We start from the raw sequence: 14,899 nt of genomic DNA on the forward strand, positions 1-14,899 counted from the left end.
AAAAAAGAAACAAGAACAAATGTGCATTTACAACATTGTATTCATGTCTTGATAATCAGGTTTCATGACAATGTATTTCAAGCAAAGGAATAATTAATTAGTTACCTGCACAGTGTGATGATAATTATTGTCAAACTTTTTGTTCTGATCTGCTTTGATTAACCAAGTGACTTGAGGATCAGGGAGGAGATCCACATGAATAGTCTGCTGACAAATCTTGAGATGGTCAAGCAAAATGTTGGCATTGAGTATAGGCATGTTGATTAAGGTACTGTATTGAATGATTGTTGTCAATTGGGAGCAGGTTGATGAGAGTGGATTGATGGCTATCATGCACAAGCAGGTTGATCAGGGCAGGTGTTGGTTAATACCATGTGATGGTTAATATGAGTGAAACTTGATAGAAACAGCCCTAAGAGTGGCCAGGAAGATGGGTGCAAATTACCATTTTATGGAAACAGTGATTCTGAAATCAATCATCAGGCATGGGCTATTTGGGCTGTTCATTTTTTGCACAAGAGTGGGGTTGTGAAAAGGACTATGGGTTTCCTGTCAGGTATGTGGTTTGATGTGGGAAGCTGAAGTGTTGATATGATTAATATTGATGTATTGCTGTGATTATCTCAATAGTGTAAATTGGCAATCACCACTGTTGCAAGTTGTAGCATCTGATTCTGATGGTTCTTTTTGAAACCATCATGGGCAAATAAATTATTTCCAATTGGTAAAATGGCCCATAGTGTCTTTACCATAAATTGTGGTCTGCATTACCTTTTTTTGTGGATCATGGATTTATGATTTAACCACTTGAAATCATGATGCTGCATTGGATATCTCACAACTGCCAGGGTTATAAATTTTTAAAACTCAGCAGGACATTTATTATATCCAAATGGAAAAATGTCACATATTTTTAAACTTGGCAATTATTTGTGAACACATCATGTCCAAGTGTGGTAATGCCATTTGTTATGGGAGAATATCTGATTGAAAATTAGGTAAAATGTACATATGTATTCTTAAGATTTGGCAAGAAATTATGAAAACATGATGTCCAAGTTTGGTAATCCTATTTTTATGGCAAAATAACTGATTTACAATACAACAAAATGCAATGCCAGGGCCCATGCCTATAACTGTGTTTTTTTCACTGCAGCGGTGCAGCCGCCTTGGCCTCTAGTATGTTTATGAAAACCAAAAAAAAAAAAGAAAAAAAAGACCCAAGAAAATTGAGTCTGCAAAATATTTTGTGGAATAAAATTTGGTTATGAGACTGTTTTGTGCAATACAATTTGGTTATCAGAATATTTTGCCCAACATGAACAAATAGTGGGATTGGAGGTATTTTCCGAATATTTTCAACTTGTCATCAAGGATGTCTTAAAAATCTAGAAAGCTTCATAGACGTGTTCAATTAAATATCTCTGAGAAATATCCTGGGGGAATGCATTATTCCCATCACATCTGGGACCCTTGCAGTTGTGGATATAGACCCAAAAGTTCTAGATTTTTGCAGAAAAATCTAGCTTTTGGGGCTCCAGATCACTTCTGGAAGGCCCTCAGATCTTGAAGGGAAGTCACCCAATATTTCCTAAATATTTCACAAATCAGCTGAAGTGATTTCTGATATTTTCAAAATATCTGAAATGCAGATGCTGCCACTCATTCCTCTTGACATCTGCTCTGTATGAACTAGGACATATTTCAATGGACCTACTTCGCGCACTGCGAAAAACTCTTCGCGCACTGTGGGGGTCGTCGTCTCGACGTCCCGCCCCCAGTGCGCGCTTCCACCACGGCTCTTCATGCACTGTGCATTCCCCCGAAAAAACAGCTTACTTTTCTGGAGATATTTTTTGATGAGTCGATAGAACAACCTTTTATGACCCCCCCAAAAAATAATCAAGTCATTTGATGGTCTCCTTGAGCCTAGAGAAAATTGAGATGAAATAATCATATTTTAATGCGGCAGGGACCTGTAATATCGCTTCCTGTGCCCCAGTAGCCCCAAAAATTTCACAGTACACTAGAGGCCAAGGCGGATGAGCCGCTGCGGGGCCTCAAGACAAATGGAGGTGTTGCTGCACCGGTATACAATTGGCAAAACCACTGGAAAACCCAGAATCACCTCTGGAATCTCCACAATTAATATAGAAGTTTTCCCCATCTTGTTTGGGGATTTATGTAAAAGTTATATGGCTTGCAGTCATTAAGAATTATGTCAAGCCTTTCCTTAACACCACTTGCTTCTTCCAACTCAAAGTTGTACAAATGTTGAGCACAGCCCACGCTCATCTCCATCACAATTAGATCACAACACAAGCACCACCATTACTTTTTTTAATCATACTGGCGGTTAGCCATTAATGTCAATTGTAAAACTTCACCAAATTTCTCAGCCAAAACTCAATCTAAGAACAAAGCTCTTGTAGAAGTCATTTTTTCATTTAATGGTTTTGCGCCTATTCTGGCGGTGGTAAGATAGCCCTACAGTGTCAACTGCGCCTATCTGTTACACACCAATTCTTTAAACTTGTATGTTGGCCGGCGGCCAGACAAGAGAAGCTAAAAAATCAAATTTTAGTGATGATTCAACATACGTCAACCAGTTTGTTCACCACCCGGATCAAAAATCCCAGATGCAGTTTTTGTAAACTGCTGTATATTATTTACCTCAAGGGCTCCTGGTTCTATGTTGTGTTTCACCCGCTCCAATTCCCAACTGATCAGTTTTTGTATTGCGATGGGATCAGTGGGCAGTTGAGGGTTTCCGTACTGCTTTAGTGGTAGAAAGGGATGGAACGCCCGTGTAATAGCAAGCCAGTGCGGATCAAAAAACAGCTTGGCTGTGCTGTCATCCGAGTTTTGAATAATCCTTGGTTCAGCCAAGCGTTTTCGAAGCAACCTTTGTCGCCTGTTGAATCAAATCAGGATCCTCGCTTGCATCAGACAAAAGCTTATGAGGCGATTAAAAGCAAGCACACCTCATCCTTAAAAAAAGGTTCTGCCCAGAGAAGTTGAGCTATGTTCCCATACTGCTCAATACCGACGGGCCAATCATGGGATAGAAAGACGTCACTTGAAATTGCAATCGGCAGTTGGCTAACTTGGAAGATATCATATTTGCGTACATGATAGATGGAGTGAATCGTTCCCTTGAAATAGGGCAGATGTTCATAGTGGCCTAGACCAGATCGAGTTCATTTGTAAGCGCATGAAGAAATTGAATCATCAATCAAAGTTTTCTAACCAGCAGTGCAATCACGCCTTTGTAAATCCCACTCGCACCACTGGTTTGAATCGAGTCAATCAATCCATCCGGCAATTCTTAAAAAAGAATCAAAGAGCCCCCAGAACCTAAGAAATGGATGTTGGGCGCGACCCACCAATCTGTTGGAATACACTGCGCGCTCTGCGCTGCGGTACGGCAAGTTACCTCGGACACGATTCAATGACGTCTGTGAGAATTCACGTCTAGGTGAAAGGCATCAATCTCATAAAATGAGAAAGATGCCGGGATCCGAAACAGCTGCGGAGAATGGTAAGCAAAAGCAAACCACATCCGCAGTCCAAACTGGTGCCGCGGGATTGTAAACTGAAAACATCTTTTGATGCATGCAGGTACGATCACCGTGAGCAACAAGATTCAGCTCAAGGGAAACCCCAAAGTGCGACCACTGTTTGAGACGATCACAACTGCTACCAAAGGTATGTAGTTCGATATAAATCAAAGACAGATGGGTAGATAGTTGCTAATGCACTATCCAATGTTCTTCAGGCAAAGCCAAAGACAGAGGAACCAAACACGCCGATTCCGCTCAAAGAGCCGGAGAAAAACTCGGTAAGTGTTTGTGTTAGAAGCAGTGGAAGGAAACAAAAGACTAAGAAGGGGATGACATGTATCTACAGATAACGTCACCACTCTTCGCAGTCATTTCGCGGAAACAAATTAAGCTTTGGAACCTGCCTGGTCTCTGGCTGGATTAATGTAAGGAACAAAAGAGTTCTATAGAAAAAGAAGAAGATAAGAGGACTGATACCGTGTCTGCTAAAGCAGAAAAGATCAAATCAGCCTTTGAACCGTTGAGGTTCCATTTTTCTATTCTCACTCTTATCTCATTAGTAGAACACGGTCTAGTGTCTGCTCTTAGGTAAAACCTAAATTTATCATTGCTCTCATCATTAATTGTACCTAGAGTAATGACAAGTCTAACTGGAATACATTTCTTAGTTCTCTGAAATCTTTCAACATCAACGAGTGCTGAGACTCCAAATCGAGAACAGATGACCGCTACTCCTTGACTCTGTTGACCGCAATCAATTCCCCTTTTTCCTTATCTCGACATCTCTTTCCAACCAGCGGTCAACATCAATTATCAATCATAGTGCGCGGTTGCTCGTCAAGGTCATCAGTCTAGGCGGCTCAATCTAAAGTTTTTTTATTGATTATCCGTTATCTATCCTGTTGACCATGTTTATCTAACCTTCTATTTTATTGTTGTCTCAGCCATAAAGTCCTAGTGTGTGTGGTAGTTCAGGTTCTTTTGTGTTCTCATTTCCATATTGTTCCTGTTTCTTTTAGGTAAAAATTGTTTCTTTTTCATCATTGTTTTCTATCTTTTATTTTAAACTGAAATCAATTTCTTTTAGCCTGATTTTATCATAATCGCGATAGCTTGGAGGCAAAAAGTAAGGGTATCACATTGGATTAAGAAATTGAACTGGCCAAAGCAGAGATGGGAGTGAGAGTGAGTGAAATATGAGCTTACAGCTCCCATAAATAACCTGAGGCTTCGTGGTTTCCACCAACAAATGTTGTCAAGATTGGGGCTAACTTTGGTGAGGCAACTTTCGCGAGGGAAAAGGAAGCTAAACTCAATCAGAAAGTATTCTCCCAAAGCTCGAGGATAACAGATGGTCTCAATGAAGCAAAACACACCTTCTCTCCACTATAATATTGCCAAAATGTTCCCACTTGGTGGTACTTGATGTGAGCCGCAAAGGCTTGCAACTCTGAATGATTCCTAAACAATTGAACATCTCCACAGCAGATCAGCACATTGGGCGCCTTGAAACAAGTAGGTTGGCTGTGTAAAGTGTTTTTGCTGGCCCGGAGTGTTTCCTGCAGCATGCGGTGGGGCTTTTCCGTGCGTGGCGTAGACAACACAAGACAACAAGCCATAAAGCTGGGTTATGGGAGAGGGTGTCGTGGGTGCCAATGAGTGTTTCTATGATACGCTCGCCGAGGGCAACCAAGGGCGTGTTGGTTGGGGTCAAGATGTTACGCTTGTGGTGGGTTGCTGGGCAAGTGGTGTGGCTTATGGCAAGACTGGATCCAGATGAGGGTGGTTGCTGTATGAGGGGCCGCGGTAGGTACGGGTTGTAATCGGATTTGGTCTGGTTGTGCGTATGGCTTGCAAGGCAAATTCACTCAAGACCGCCTATATAAGGACTGCCTGCATGGATGTGTTTCCCTCAGGCGATCTTGCGGGCTTGGCTTCCAGCCCGGGGGATTGTTTCACCCCCGCCTGCTGTAGCACTTGCGCAGTCCGGCGGGGGACTATTTGGTGACCCCCCTGTGCTTAACCGCTGGGGGTCATCTTCCCACTGCTTTTTGACCTTGCTAGACAAGGATGGGCATTGGTCCACGATACACCAGATTGCTGGTGTTGGGTGGCAGGCGCCGTGGAGACTTTTCTGTGAAAATACAAGTGTTGTTTGAGTTTTTTGTAGTCTATTGCAAGGTCCCCCTTTTTTTTTTTTGCTTTTTTTTCAAAGGGGGAACCCTTGAATTTTTTTTGGTGATTTTGTTAATTTATAGGCAGAACCCTTGAAGTTTCATTCTATGATTTGCTGGCTTTAATATATTTGGATGTGCAAATTCATGATCTGATAATTTTCAGAATTTTTCACAGAGATGTAAGGGGTGCGCGGCAGGCTTAGTAGGAAAACTAGAGGCCAAGCGGCTCCGCCGCTGCAGGGTATCCCCACCCACCCCACCTCCCCCGCGCGCCTTAGCCAACCCTGAACTAAGGCTTTTGCGCACCCCTGAACCCACACCTCGTGGCGGAGGCACCAGATCCCCCCCTACCACACAGCCCAACACCCACACGCGTCCCTACCCGGGAACATTTGCCGCCCCGTTGCCCTCAAAAGAAACGCAAGCAAAACTCGCCAGGCTTGCATCCCGCCGCAACCCTCCACCAAGCAGCACCGCAAGCCTCGATTAACAACTGTATAATATTTGGAAGCTATGGTCTCAAATGAGAATGAAATATAGACCAAAACCACACAAATGGGCTCCCAGTATATGAACAAATGTCCACACCGTCACCCTTGAAGTGTCAACGCCAACTGGCTTGTTCCGGTTTGTAAAAGGGTGGGCCTCCGATTAGCGCGGTGTGTCTTTACGTGGAGGCACGACTGCCCGTTGAAACCACGTGCCGAACGTCCTGAGCTACCGTTTTTATGAGGATGTTTCAGTTGAACTCCGTTTTACAATTACCAATTAAGTCAAGCCACAGGAGACGTGAAAACTCCTGCAAACGTACCACTCTCAACCATCACAACGCGACGCTCAACACCTTTCGAAGAATCCGTAGGATGAGTAGGTTCGACTCCCGCCGATGTCTGATGACCAGGCGACCTCTTCGTCTCGACAACTGATTGGGCTGAAGTGGCCAAACTCCCCCAGTGGAGGTGGCCGCAAGCTCCGCACTCCTTCCCACTCGACCCAAAGTTGTAAGGTAAGCGATAATCCTCGATAATCACGGCGCGAGAATCTTGTTCAGATTGAGTCCCCTTCATGGTCATGCTAGTCTGTCGTGGCTTAAGAGCGCTATCTAACCGGCAAATTATGGATAAGTTCCAATACAATTGAAACCGTATAGACTGGGGGCAACGTTGTGCTATGGGAAGAGTTGCCATCAAGCTTACCCAAATGGTCAAGGAATCTCTTGTGATTGATGGTTTCGACGATATTAGTGTGTGGTACCTCGTTGCCGGCGAACTGGTCCTTAATCTTGAATGCAAGGCCTGATCAACCAGGCTAACCACGGGCTATAGTTGGTATGGGCTGTGCAGAAGTAGTCAAGGGTCCGGGCCGGTCGTTATGACTCTTTCAACTGGGTTCAGTATCAGTGGAAACGTGTTACCCAGTTTTTTGAGTGCTGTGATGGCGATGGCCGGGGCTGGTGGTTACGGGTCAAGGGGTCTAGTGGATCCAGCAAAAATGGGCAGGTGGCGAGTGCGAGTCGGAGGGTTAATGGTCACCGATGGAGAGGGCTGAGCGTATAGAGAAGGGTATGGGAAAAGGGCTCACAATATTCGTCATTGCGTGGCGTGGCTGGGCGGTTGATTCAACTTTGAGGCGTTCATTGTTGGCCTTGGGGGACGGTGGGGTTATAGCAACGTGGTGATGAGGGGAGTCAAGAAGGGCTTGATCGAGGCAATGTGTGAGTGTTTTGTGGGCTCTGGGTGCAAATCGGTGTGGAACCGGTGGGGGGGATGTCAAGTATAAAGTCAGGGGGAACTTGGGGTACCTCCTCCTCAGGCGACCTGCCCGGCTGTATTTCCAGTCGGGTGATCGTCTCAACCCCGTCCGCTGTTGCGTTTGCGCAGTCTGACAGGGGTTATTTGTGGGCCCCCCTTGTGCTTGACGGCTGGGGGTCGACTTCCCAACGCTTTTTGACCCTGCTAGACAGGGATGGGCGTTGGCCCACGGTGCGTCAGCTTGCTGCGCTAGGTGGTTGGTTATCGGCTGCGGTGTGATTTTACATGCAGAATTTATTTTTGGCCTGCAACCTTGAATTTTGTCTGAGGCCCTGACATTTTTTCTTGGAATTTGTAAAAGGGGAAGCCCTCGATTTCTTTTTGTAATTTTGCATTTTGTAAGGGGAAACCCTTGAATTTTTTTTCTATAAACCTGAGGCTTTAATATACTTGGATTACTGCTAACTGTATAGCTTTTTTGTTACACACCAAAACAGTCCCAAAATTTCAGAAATTTTTTCATTGTGGATACTCTCCGCGCCATAAATTCCTTGGCAATAGTGTGTCATGATAACATGAGATATAAGGGGTGCGCGGCGGGCTTGGTAGGAAAATGGCTGCTACAGGTATAGATTTTTTGTTACAAGCTGAAACAGTCTGAAATTTTCAGGAATGTTTCAATTTTGCATATCCTCCGCGCCATAAAGCTCTTAGCAATAGTGTGTCATTAAAACATGAGATAAGTTAGCAGTCATTTTCCTCCTAAGCCCGCCGCGCACCCCTTTATCTCATGTTATCATGACACACTATTGCCAAGAAATTTATGGCGCGGAGAATATCCACAATGAAAAAATTTCTGAAATTTTGGGACTTTTTGGGTGTGTAACAAAAAAGCTATACAGTTAGCAGTAATTTTCCTACTAAGCCTGCCACGCACCCCTTATATCTCTGGGAAAAATTCTGAAAATTATCAGATGATGAATTTGCACATGTACCATGATACTGTGAAATGTTTGGGGCTACTGGGGCACAGGAAACGATATTACAGGTCCCTGCCGCATTAAAATATGATTATTTCATCTCAATTTTCTCTAGGCTCAAGGAGACCACCAAATGACTTGATTATATTTTGGGGGGGTCATAAAAGGTTGTTCTATTAGGGGGGTTCACAATACGATAAAAATAAAACTTTAGAGCCAATTTTAAGGCCTTTACAGACAATTTTTTAAAAAATGAAGAACACCCTCTGATTGCCAGGGGACACCTAATCCTGTACATCCTGCCATATTTTTAAAAAGTTGTTGATAAAGGCCTTAAAATTGACTCTAAAGTTTTATTTTTATCCTATTGTGAACCCCCCTATTGACTCATCAAAAAATATCTCCAGAAAAGTAAGCTGTTTTTTCGGGGGAATGCACAGTGCACGAAGAGCTGTGGTGGAAGCGCGCACTGGGGGCGGGACGTCAAGACGACAACCCCCACAGTGCGCGAAGAGTTTTTTGCAGTGCGCAAAGTAATTCCGTATTTCAAAGATATTTGGTTTTCAAAATTAGATATTTTTTACATAAAATCATAAACTGCAATTTTGGCTGGGAGATGTCAATAAAGTTTTGTGCATGCTGACATCTCCCAGCCAAAATTTGCTTTATGATTTTATGTAAACAGTGTCCTATGCAATTTTGAACACCATAATAGACGGGGTGGGTTAATTTTACAAGGTGTGTTTTACAAGGTACAAGGCCTTGTAAAAAAGGTCCTTTTAAAATTACACATTGGGGGGGGGGGGGTGATGTGTAATCCAAGTTTATTAAAGACAGGGAAACACACACTGCAAAAAAAACTTGGTCAACTGCTTGCAGTTGACACGCAGGATACTCGAGTCAAGCTGCCATTGTAACTCCACCTGGATGCACAAGTGCCTTTGTTGGCACAGTCACTGTGCAAGGTGCCCAGTGACTGTGCATTGAAGCTTGGGTTGAGTCAAACCTTGAGTAAGGCTGGTGTAACACCACAAGCTTCCTCAGAGTTACCACATGTCAACTGCTCACAGTTGACACAGTTTTTTTTGCAGTGACAAAAACAAAGATCAAGGGTTTCCCCTACAATTCACACAAATTGCAAAAAAAAAGTCAAGGGTTCCCCCTATTCTGTCACAAGAAAAAAAGTATGGGCCTATCCAACAAATAAAATTGACACAAAATAGTGACAGCAAACACAAAGAAATCAAAAACCCAACAGAGACGCCCCACTACCCATCCCCGTCTGGCGGGGTTAAAAATTAGTGGGCAGATGACCCCCAGCGCGCCGCAAGGGCATTGTGCAAAGGGGTGTAAGGGTTTCACCAAGGCTCCACCCTTACATAAGCTGTGTTGTAATAGAAGCATTATTATCCATGCTTATACATAGTATTCCCGCTTTATATAGTTTTGATCCCATCTCTTCTCTTCTCCCCCAAGCTGGTCTTCCCCTTCTTCCTTCTTTCATCGGCCGATCTCAGAAATTCACATTCTTTTTATAGACTTCAGGCCTTTGGCCCTCCGTCCCTCCGTTCCTTCCAGTGAGGGTTCACAGAACCCTTACAAGGGGGGGCACCAAATAAGCCCCCCAAACTGCGCAAATGCAACAGCGGAGGGGCATGAGCTGAACCCCTGGCTGGAAGTGCAGCACAGTGGTTTGACTGAGGAACAATCTCCCCGCACACCAGCCCACCTTTTATAGATAATCTGGCCTTGCCTCAAGCACAACACCGCAAACTGTTAGCACCGCGCCCCATCCCAACCCTCGCCATTGTCAAGGCAATAATCACCGCGCCACCGCTCACAAGCCAAGAGTAACCTCCGCCTTTCAAAACGGTCCTAACCAGGTCAGGGACCAGTTACCACTCTCATGGACACCAGCCACCAGCCCACACACCCATCACAACTACGCGCTTAGCGCACCCTGGCCATGCCCTCCTCTGTTGCCATCTGGTCCCTCGCCCCCTCCCCCGCACACCCGGCTGGCCATTGGCTGCGACCACGGCGCCATCCGCATCGGCGCCATCGCCGACAACCAGCTCGAGCTCGTCTGCAAGCTTGACCCCTGCAACACCCCTCTCCTCAGCCTCGCCTGGGGCATCTCACCCTCCAAAACTCCTCCCCCGCTCCAGGAGCCCAACGACTCGCAGCTCTTCCTTGTCGCCGGTGGCGCCGACTCCAGTCTCGGAAAACCTCCACCCGGCGAATTTCCCAAGCTGAAATGAAGCCCACATCGACCTCATGATGAAAGCCTCCGCACGGGTCGACACTAGGATCAAGAAGTGGACCCCTAAGCCTCCGGTCATGCTGTGGCAGCTGATTGCGACTGCAAACATCCGCTACTGCGTCAACGCTTACAACGACGCGGCGGCTGACCTCGCCATCATGACCTTCTAGAGTCTAGCCCGGTTAGGCAAGCTCACAAACTCAAAGAAACGGGGTAGCATCGCCAACAAAACGGACCTCCCGACGACAGACGTCACATTTTACTTGGACAAGGCGTCAGAAGAGCTGGCCTCCATCACGCTCTTGGCGGCAAAGACAGCTAAGCCTTGCGCAGCACAGTTGATGATCCTCGCGAACCATGAAGGGCATCCTATGCCCAGCAGGGGCGGGGAATAGACGCCTAACCAAGGCCGGCTCAGTCAGAACCTTCCTTTTTCGGTTACCGGAAAGGGAACACACAGCTTCACCCAACAGGACATGAGGCGGTGACCCGGATCTGAACAGTCCTTGCGCAGCAAAGATCCGCTACGTCCTCGGCCATAGTTTTCTGGTCAAGGGAGCCTCCCTACGGTACGCACTAGGGATGAACGTGCCAAACATATACGCGTCGTCTGCACCGTCGCCGTCCTCAAGTCAGTCGCCCTTTCTCTCTCTCTCTCTCACCACACCAGCCGCCTCTGAAAACATCTCTCTCTCTCCAGTGGCACATTAATCTCGGGCGACGCGCTGGGCAATGTGCATTTCTGGGACACCAAGTCGTGTATGCGGCTCCAGACGATCCGCGCCCATTGCGCCGACATCCTCTGCATGGTGCCCTCCGCCAACGGCTGCTCAGTGTTCACCTTGGGCGTCGACCAGAAGACCTGCCAGCTCACCCTCCACATCCAATCCATTGCCGGCAACACAAGCGAGACAACGGCCGCCCAGCCGCGCTGGCTGCTGGCCGCCTCCTGTCGCCTCCACTCCCACAACGGAATTCATGTACCCGTTGATGTATCAGTTGAAACTCAAAGTTTTCAAACCTCCTACTTTTTATCCTTTCTTTTGCCTTTCAATGCAAAGATCTCCCTCAAAACCCTATATTTCTTTCTTCCTTTTTTTTGACATTGTTTGGGTGATATTGCACTCAGGAACCAAGTGTGGTAGTTTGCCTCATTTTGTTTATAAATCTGACAGTTTAATTTTTGATTAATTCCTGATGCCATACATACTACCAGTCTAAAATGTACGTCAAAAATTTCAAACACAAACCTGACAGCCTGGATTAATAAAAAACAGACATAACCTATCTTTCTTTGACACTTTCCAACTACCTTATAGGTAGAATGAAAGCTTTATAAAATATCCCTTCAGATTGTAGAAAAAATTGTGTTTGCAAGATGAGAGGTTTTTTCATCAGATACTATAATGACTCTGCATGAGGCATGGGGGGAGGCATTGAGATTTTTCAAGCTCACTGAATGTAGGATTTCCATTTATCAAATCCCAGCTCTAGGCAACAAGAAATCTATTTGACTCAACTCAACAAAAACTAGTAAGCCCATGCCAAGTCAGATGGAAAACAGGGACTCTTAACAGTGCTCAAATAAAATGAGAATGGAAGTCTAATTACTGATCATGAAATGCCATCATGGGGTTTTCATTCATCTATCCATTTATTAAAAATCCTTAATTACATCAACAACTCCTTTTTTCGCGCAGCACTTCCCCACTGTAGGGTCTGTCAGTGGTGCGCGAAGAAAGGACTTGTTGGCGTAACTAATGATTTTTAATGTAAGACACTGCCTGGGAGGACGACAATCACGGCAGAGCCAGTCAATACCTCCCAGTGGCCTTACTGGAACACTCCTCTGACATTGGCTCCCTTTTATATTCGATGTGCCCCAGCTTTTGCCCCTGGAGACAGAGAAAAGCTATTGTCCAATCCAATCAGCTGTTCCAAGCTTGGATCGATAAATATGCATGTACCCAAATGCAGCTCACAGCAAAAAATCAACGGACTTACTTCGCGCACTGCGGAAAACTCTTCGCGCACTGTGGGGGTCGTCGTCTCGACGTCCAGCCCCCAGTGCGCGCTTCTGCCACGGCTCTTCGCGCACTGCATTTTCCGCCAAAAAAACGGCTTGCATTTCTTGAGATATTTTTTGATGAATCAATAGAATGGCTTTTTATGATCCCCCTAAAAAATAATCAAGTCATTCAGGGGTCTCCTTGAGCCTAGAGAAAATTGACATGAAAAAATCATATTTTAACGCGGCAGGGACCTGTAATACCACTTCCTGTGCCCCAGTAGCCCCAAAAATTTCACAGTATCATGGTACATGTGCAAATTCATGACCTGATAATTTTCAGAATTTTTCCCAGAGATATATAGGGGTGCGCGGCAGGCTTAGTAGGAAAATTACTGCTAACTGTATAGCTTTTTTGTTACACACCCAAACAGTCCCAAAATTTCAGAAATGTTTTCATTGTGGATATTCCCCGCGCCATAAATTTCTTGGCAATAGTGTGTCATGATAACATGAGATGTAGTGCGGCGGGCTTAGTTGGAAAATGACTGCTAACTTATCTCATGTTTTAATGACACACTATTGATAAGAGCTTTATGGCGCGGAGAATATGAAAAATTGAAACATTCCTGAAAATTTCAGACTGTTTCAGCGTGTAACAAAAAATCTATACATGTAGCCGCCATTTTCCTACTAAGCCCGCCGCGCACCCCTTATATCTCATGTTATCATGACACACTATTGCCAAGAAATTTATGGCGCGGAGAATATCCACAATGAAAAAATTTCTGAAATTTTGGGACTGTTTGGGTGTGTAACAAAAAAGCTATACAGTTAGCAGTAATTTTCCTACTAAGCCTGCTGCGCACCCCTTATATCTCATTTTATAATGACACACTATTGCTAGGAATTTCAGGGAATTAATTTGAAGCATATTTCTCTGTGCTCTCAAAATTTTGTACCTTTGTTGTGTGGAACAAAAAAGTTATACATATACGCAAAATAATAAACACAATACCTATTTGGGCTAAAGAAAAGCTGGTGAAAATTCTGAAAATTATCAGGTCATGAATTTGCACATGTACCATGATACTGTGAAATTTTTGGGGCTACTGGGGCACAAGAAGCGGTATTACAGGTCCCTGCCGCGTTAAAATATGATTTTTTCATGTCAATTTTCTCTAGGCTCAAGGAGACCCCTAAATGACTTGATTATTTTTTAGGGGGATCATAAAAATTCATTCTATTGATTCATCAAAAAATATTTCAAGAAATGCAAGCCGTTTTTTGGGGGGAATGCACAGTGCGCGAAGAGCCGTGGCGAAAGCGCGCACTGGGGGCGGGACGTCGAGACGACGACCGCCACAGTGCGCGAAGAGTTTCTCGCAGTGCGCGAAGTAAGTCCGAAAATCAAATGTCTAAAAGTTACCCATTTCTACTCAACAAGTTTCCAAATGCACCGTCCATGAATGCTATGTTTGTTGCTCTGTTTTCTTAATCCAGTGTTTACATGGCAATCTCCGTTCGCGTAAGGTGCAGAGTCAATTCCTGAATATTATCAAATGTCTGTGCTCAGCGCGTATTATGCGAGCTGATTTCCCAGATTTGGCTCACAACAACCTGCCAATAGCCAAATTTGTAAATTTGTCGCGTTTCCCCATCTGATGAGCAACACCATCGCTGTCAATCTCCAGTCCGCAAAAGTCAACCCGCCATGTGACTGCACATTTATTTTCACCCAAATGTTCTTGACATACAAGAGCATAAGAGCTCACTTGGCCAGAAATGTCGAGCTCACTCGACCGGAAATGTCTCGCATTGATTGGTGTCCTCAATTGGATTAGCATTCTGTCATATTTAGATCTCTTCATATTTACGATTTGTTGGTCGGGCATCCAGCTCGTACATACAATTTGGTATGGTCTTCTTTCGCTAACTTTCTTCCAGAGTACTTCCACTGATCCTGCAACCCACAGTTTGATATCGGAAAGCCTGCTCCTTGAAGCTGACAGGTCATGTATTCCCAGGAGGCCAATACCAAGAAGCTCGTGGACAGCTTCAGGAATTTCAAGTGGGTCACGAACTACCAAGAAATCTCCAAGACTTCCTGGTTGTCAGAAGAGAGTATGTTCGACCACATCTTTTCCTTTTCCAGCT

The 14,899-nt window shown here is 44.9% G+C and overlaps 1 protein-coding gene across 1 annotated transcript; it reads right to left on the reverse strand.

Moving 5' to 3' along the window:
* Nucleotides 1-6,407: 6,407 nt before the first annotated feature.
* Nucleotides 6,408-6,813, reverse strand: PtA15_2A154 (uncharacterized protein; the record flags this gene model as incomplete). Its single annotated transcript, XM_053166146.1, has 2 exons — nt 6,408-6,457; nt 6,552-6,813. 2 exons carry the CDS (start codon nt 6,811-6,813, stop codon nt 6,408-6,410), a joined length of 312 nt encoding a protein of 103 aa, XP_053017397.1.
* Between the last annotated feature and the right edge of the window lie 8,086 nt (nt 6,814-14,899).

The sequence above is a fragment of the Puccinia triticina genome, chromosome 2A (assembly GCF_026914185.1).
Source record: "Puccinia triticina chromosome 2A, complete sequence".
In the NCBI taxonomy this organism is placed as follows: Eukaryota; Fungi; Basidiomycota; class Pucciniomycetes; order Pucciniales; family Pucciniaceae; genus Puccinia; species Puccinia triticina.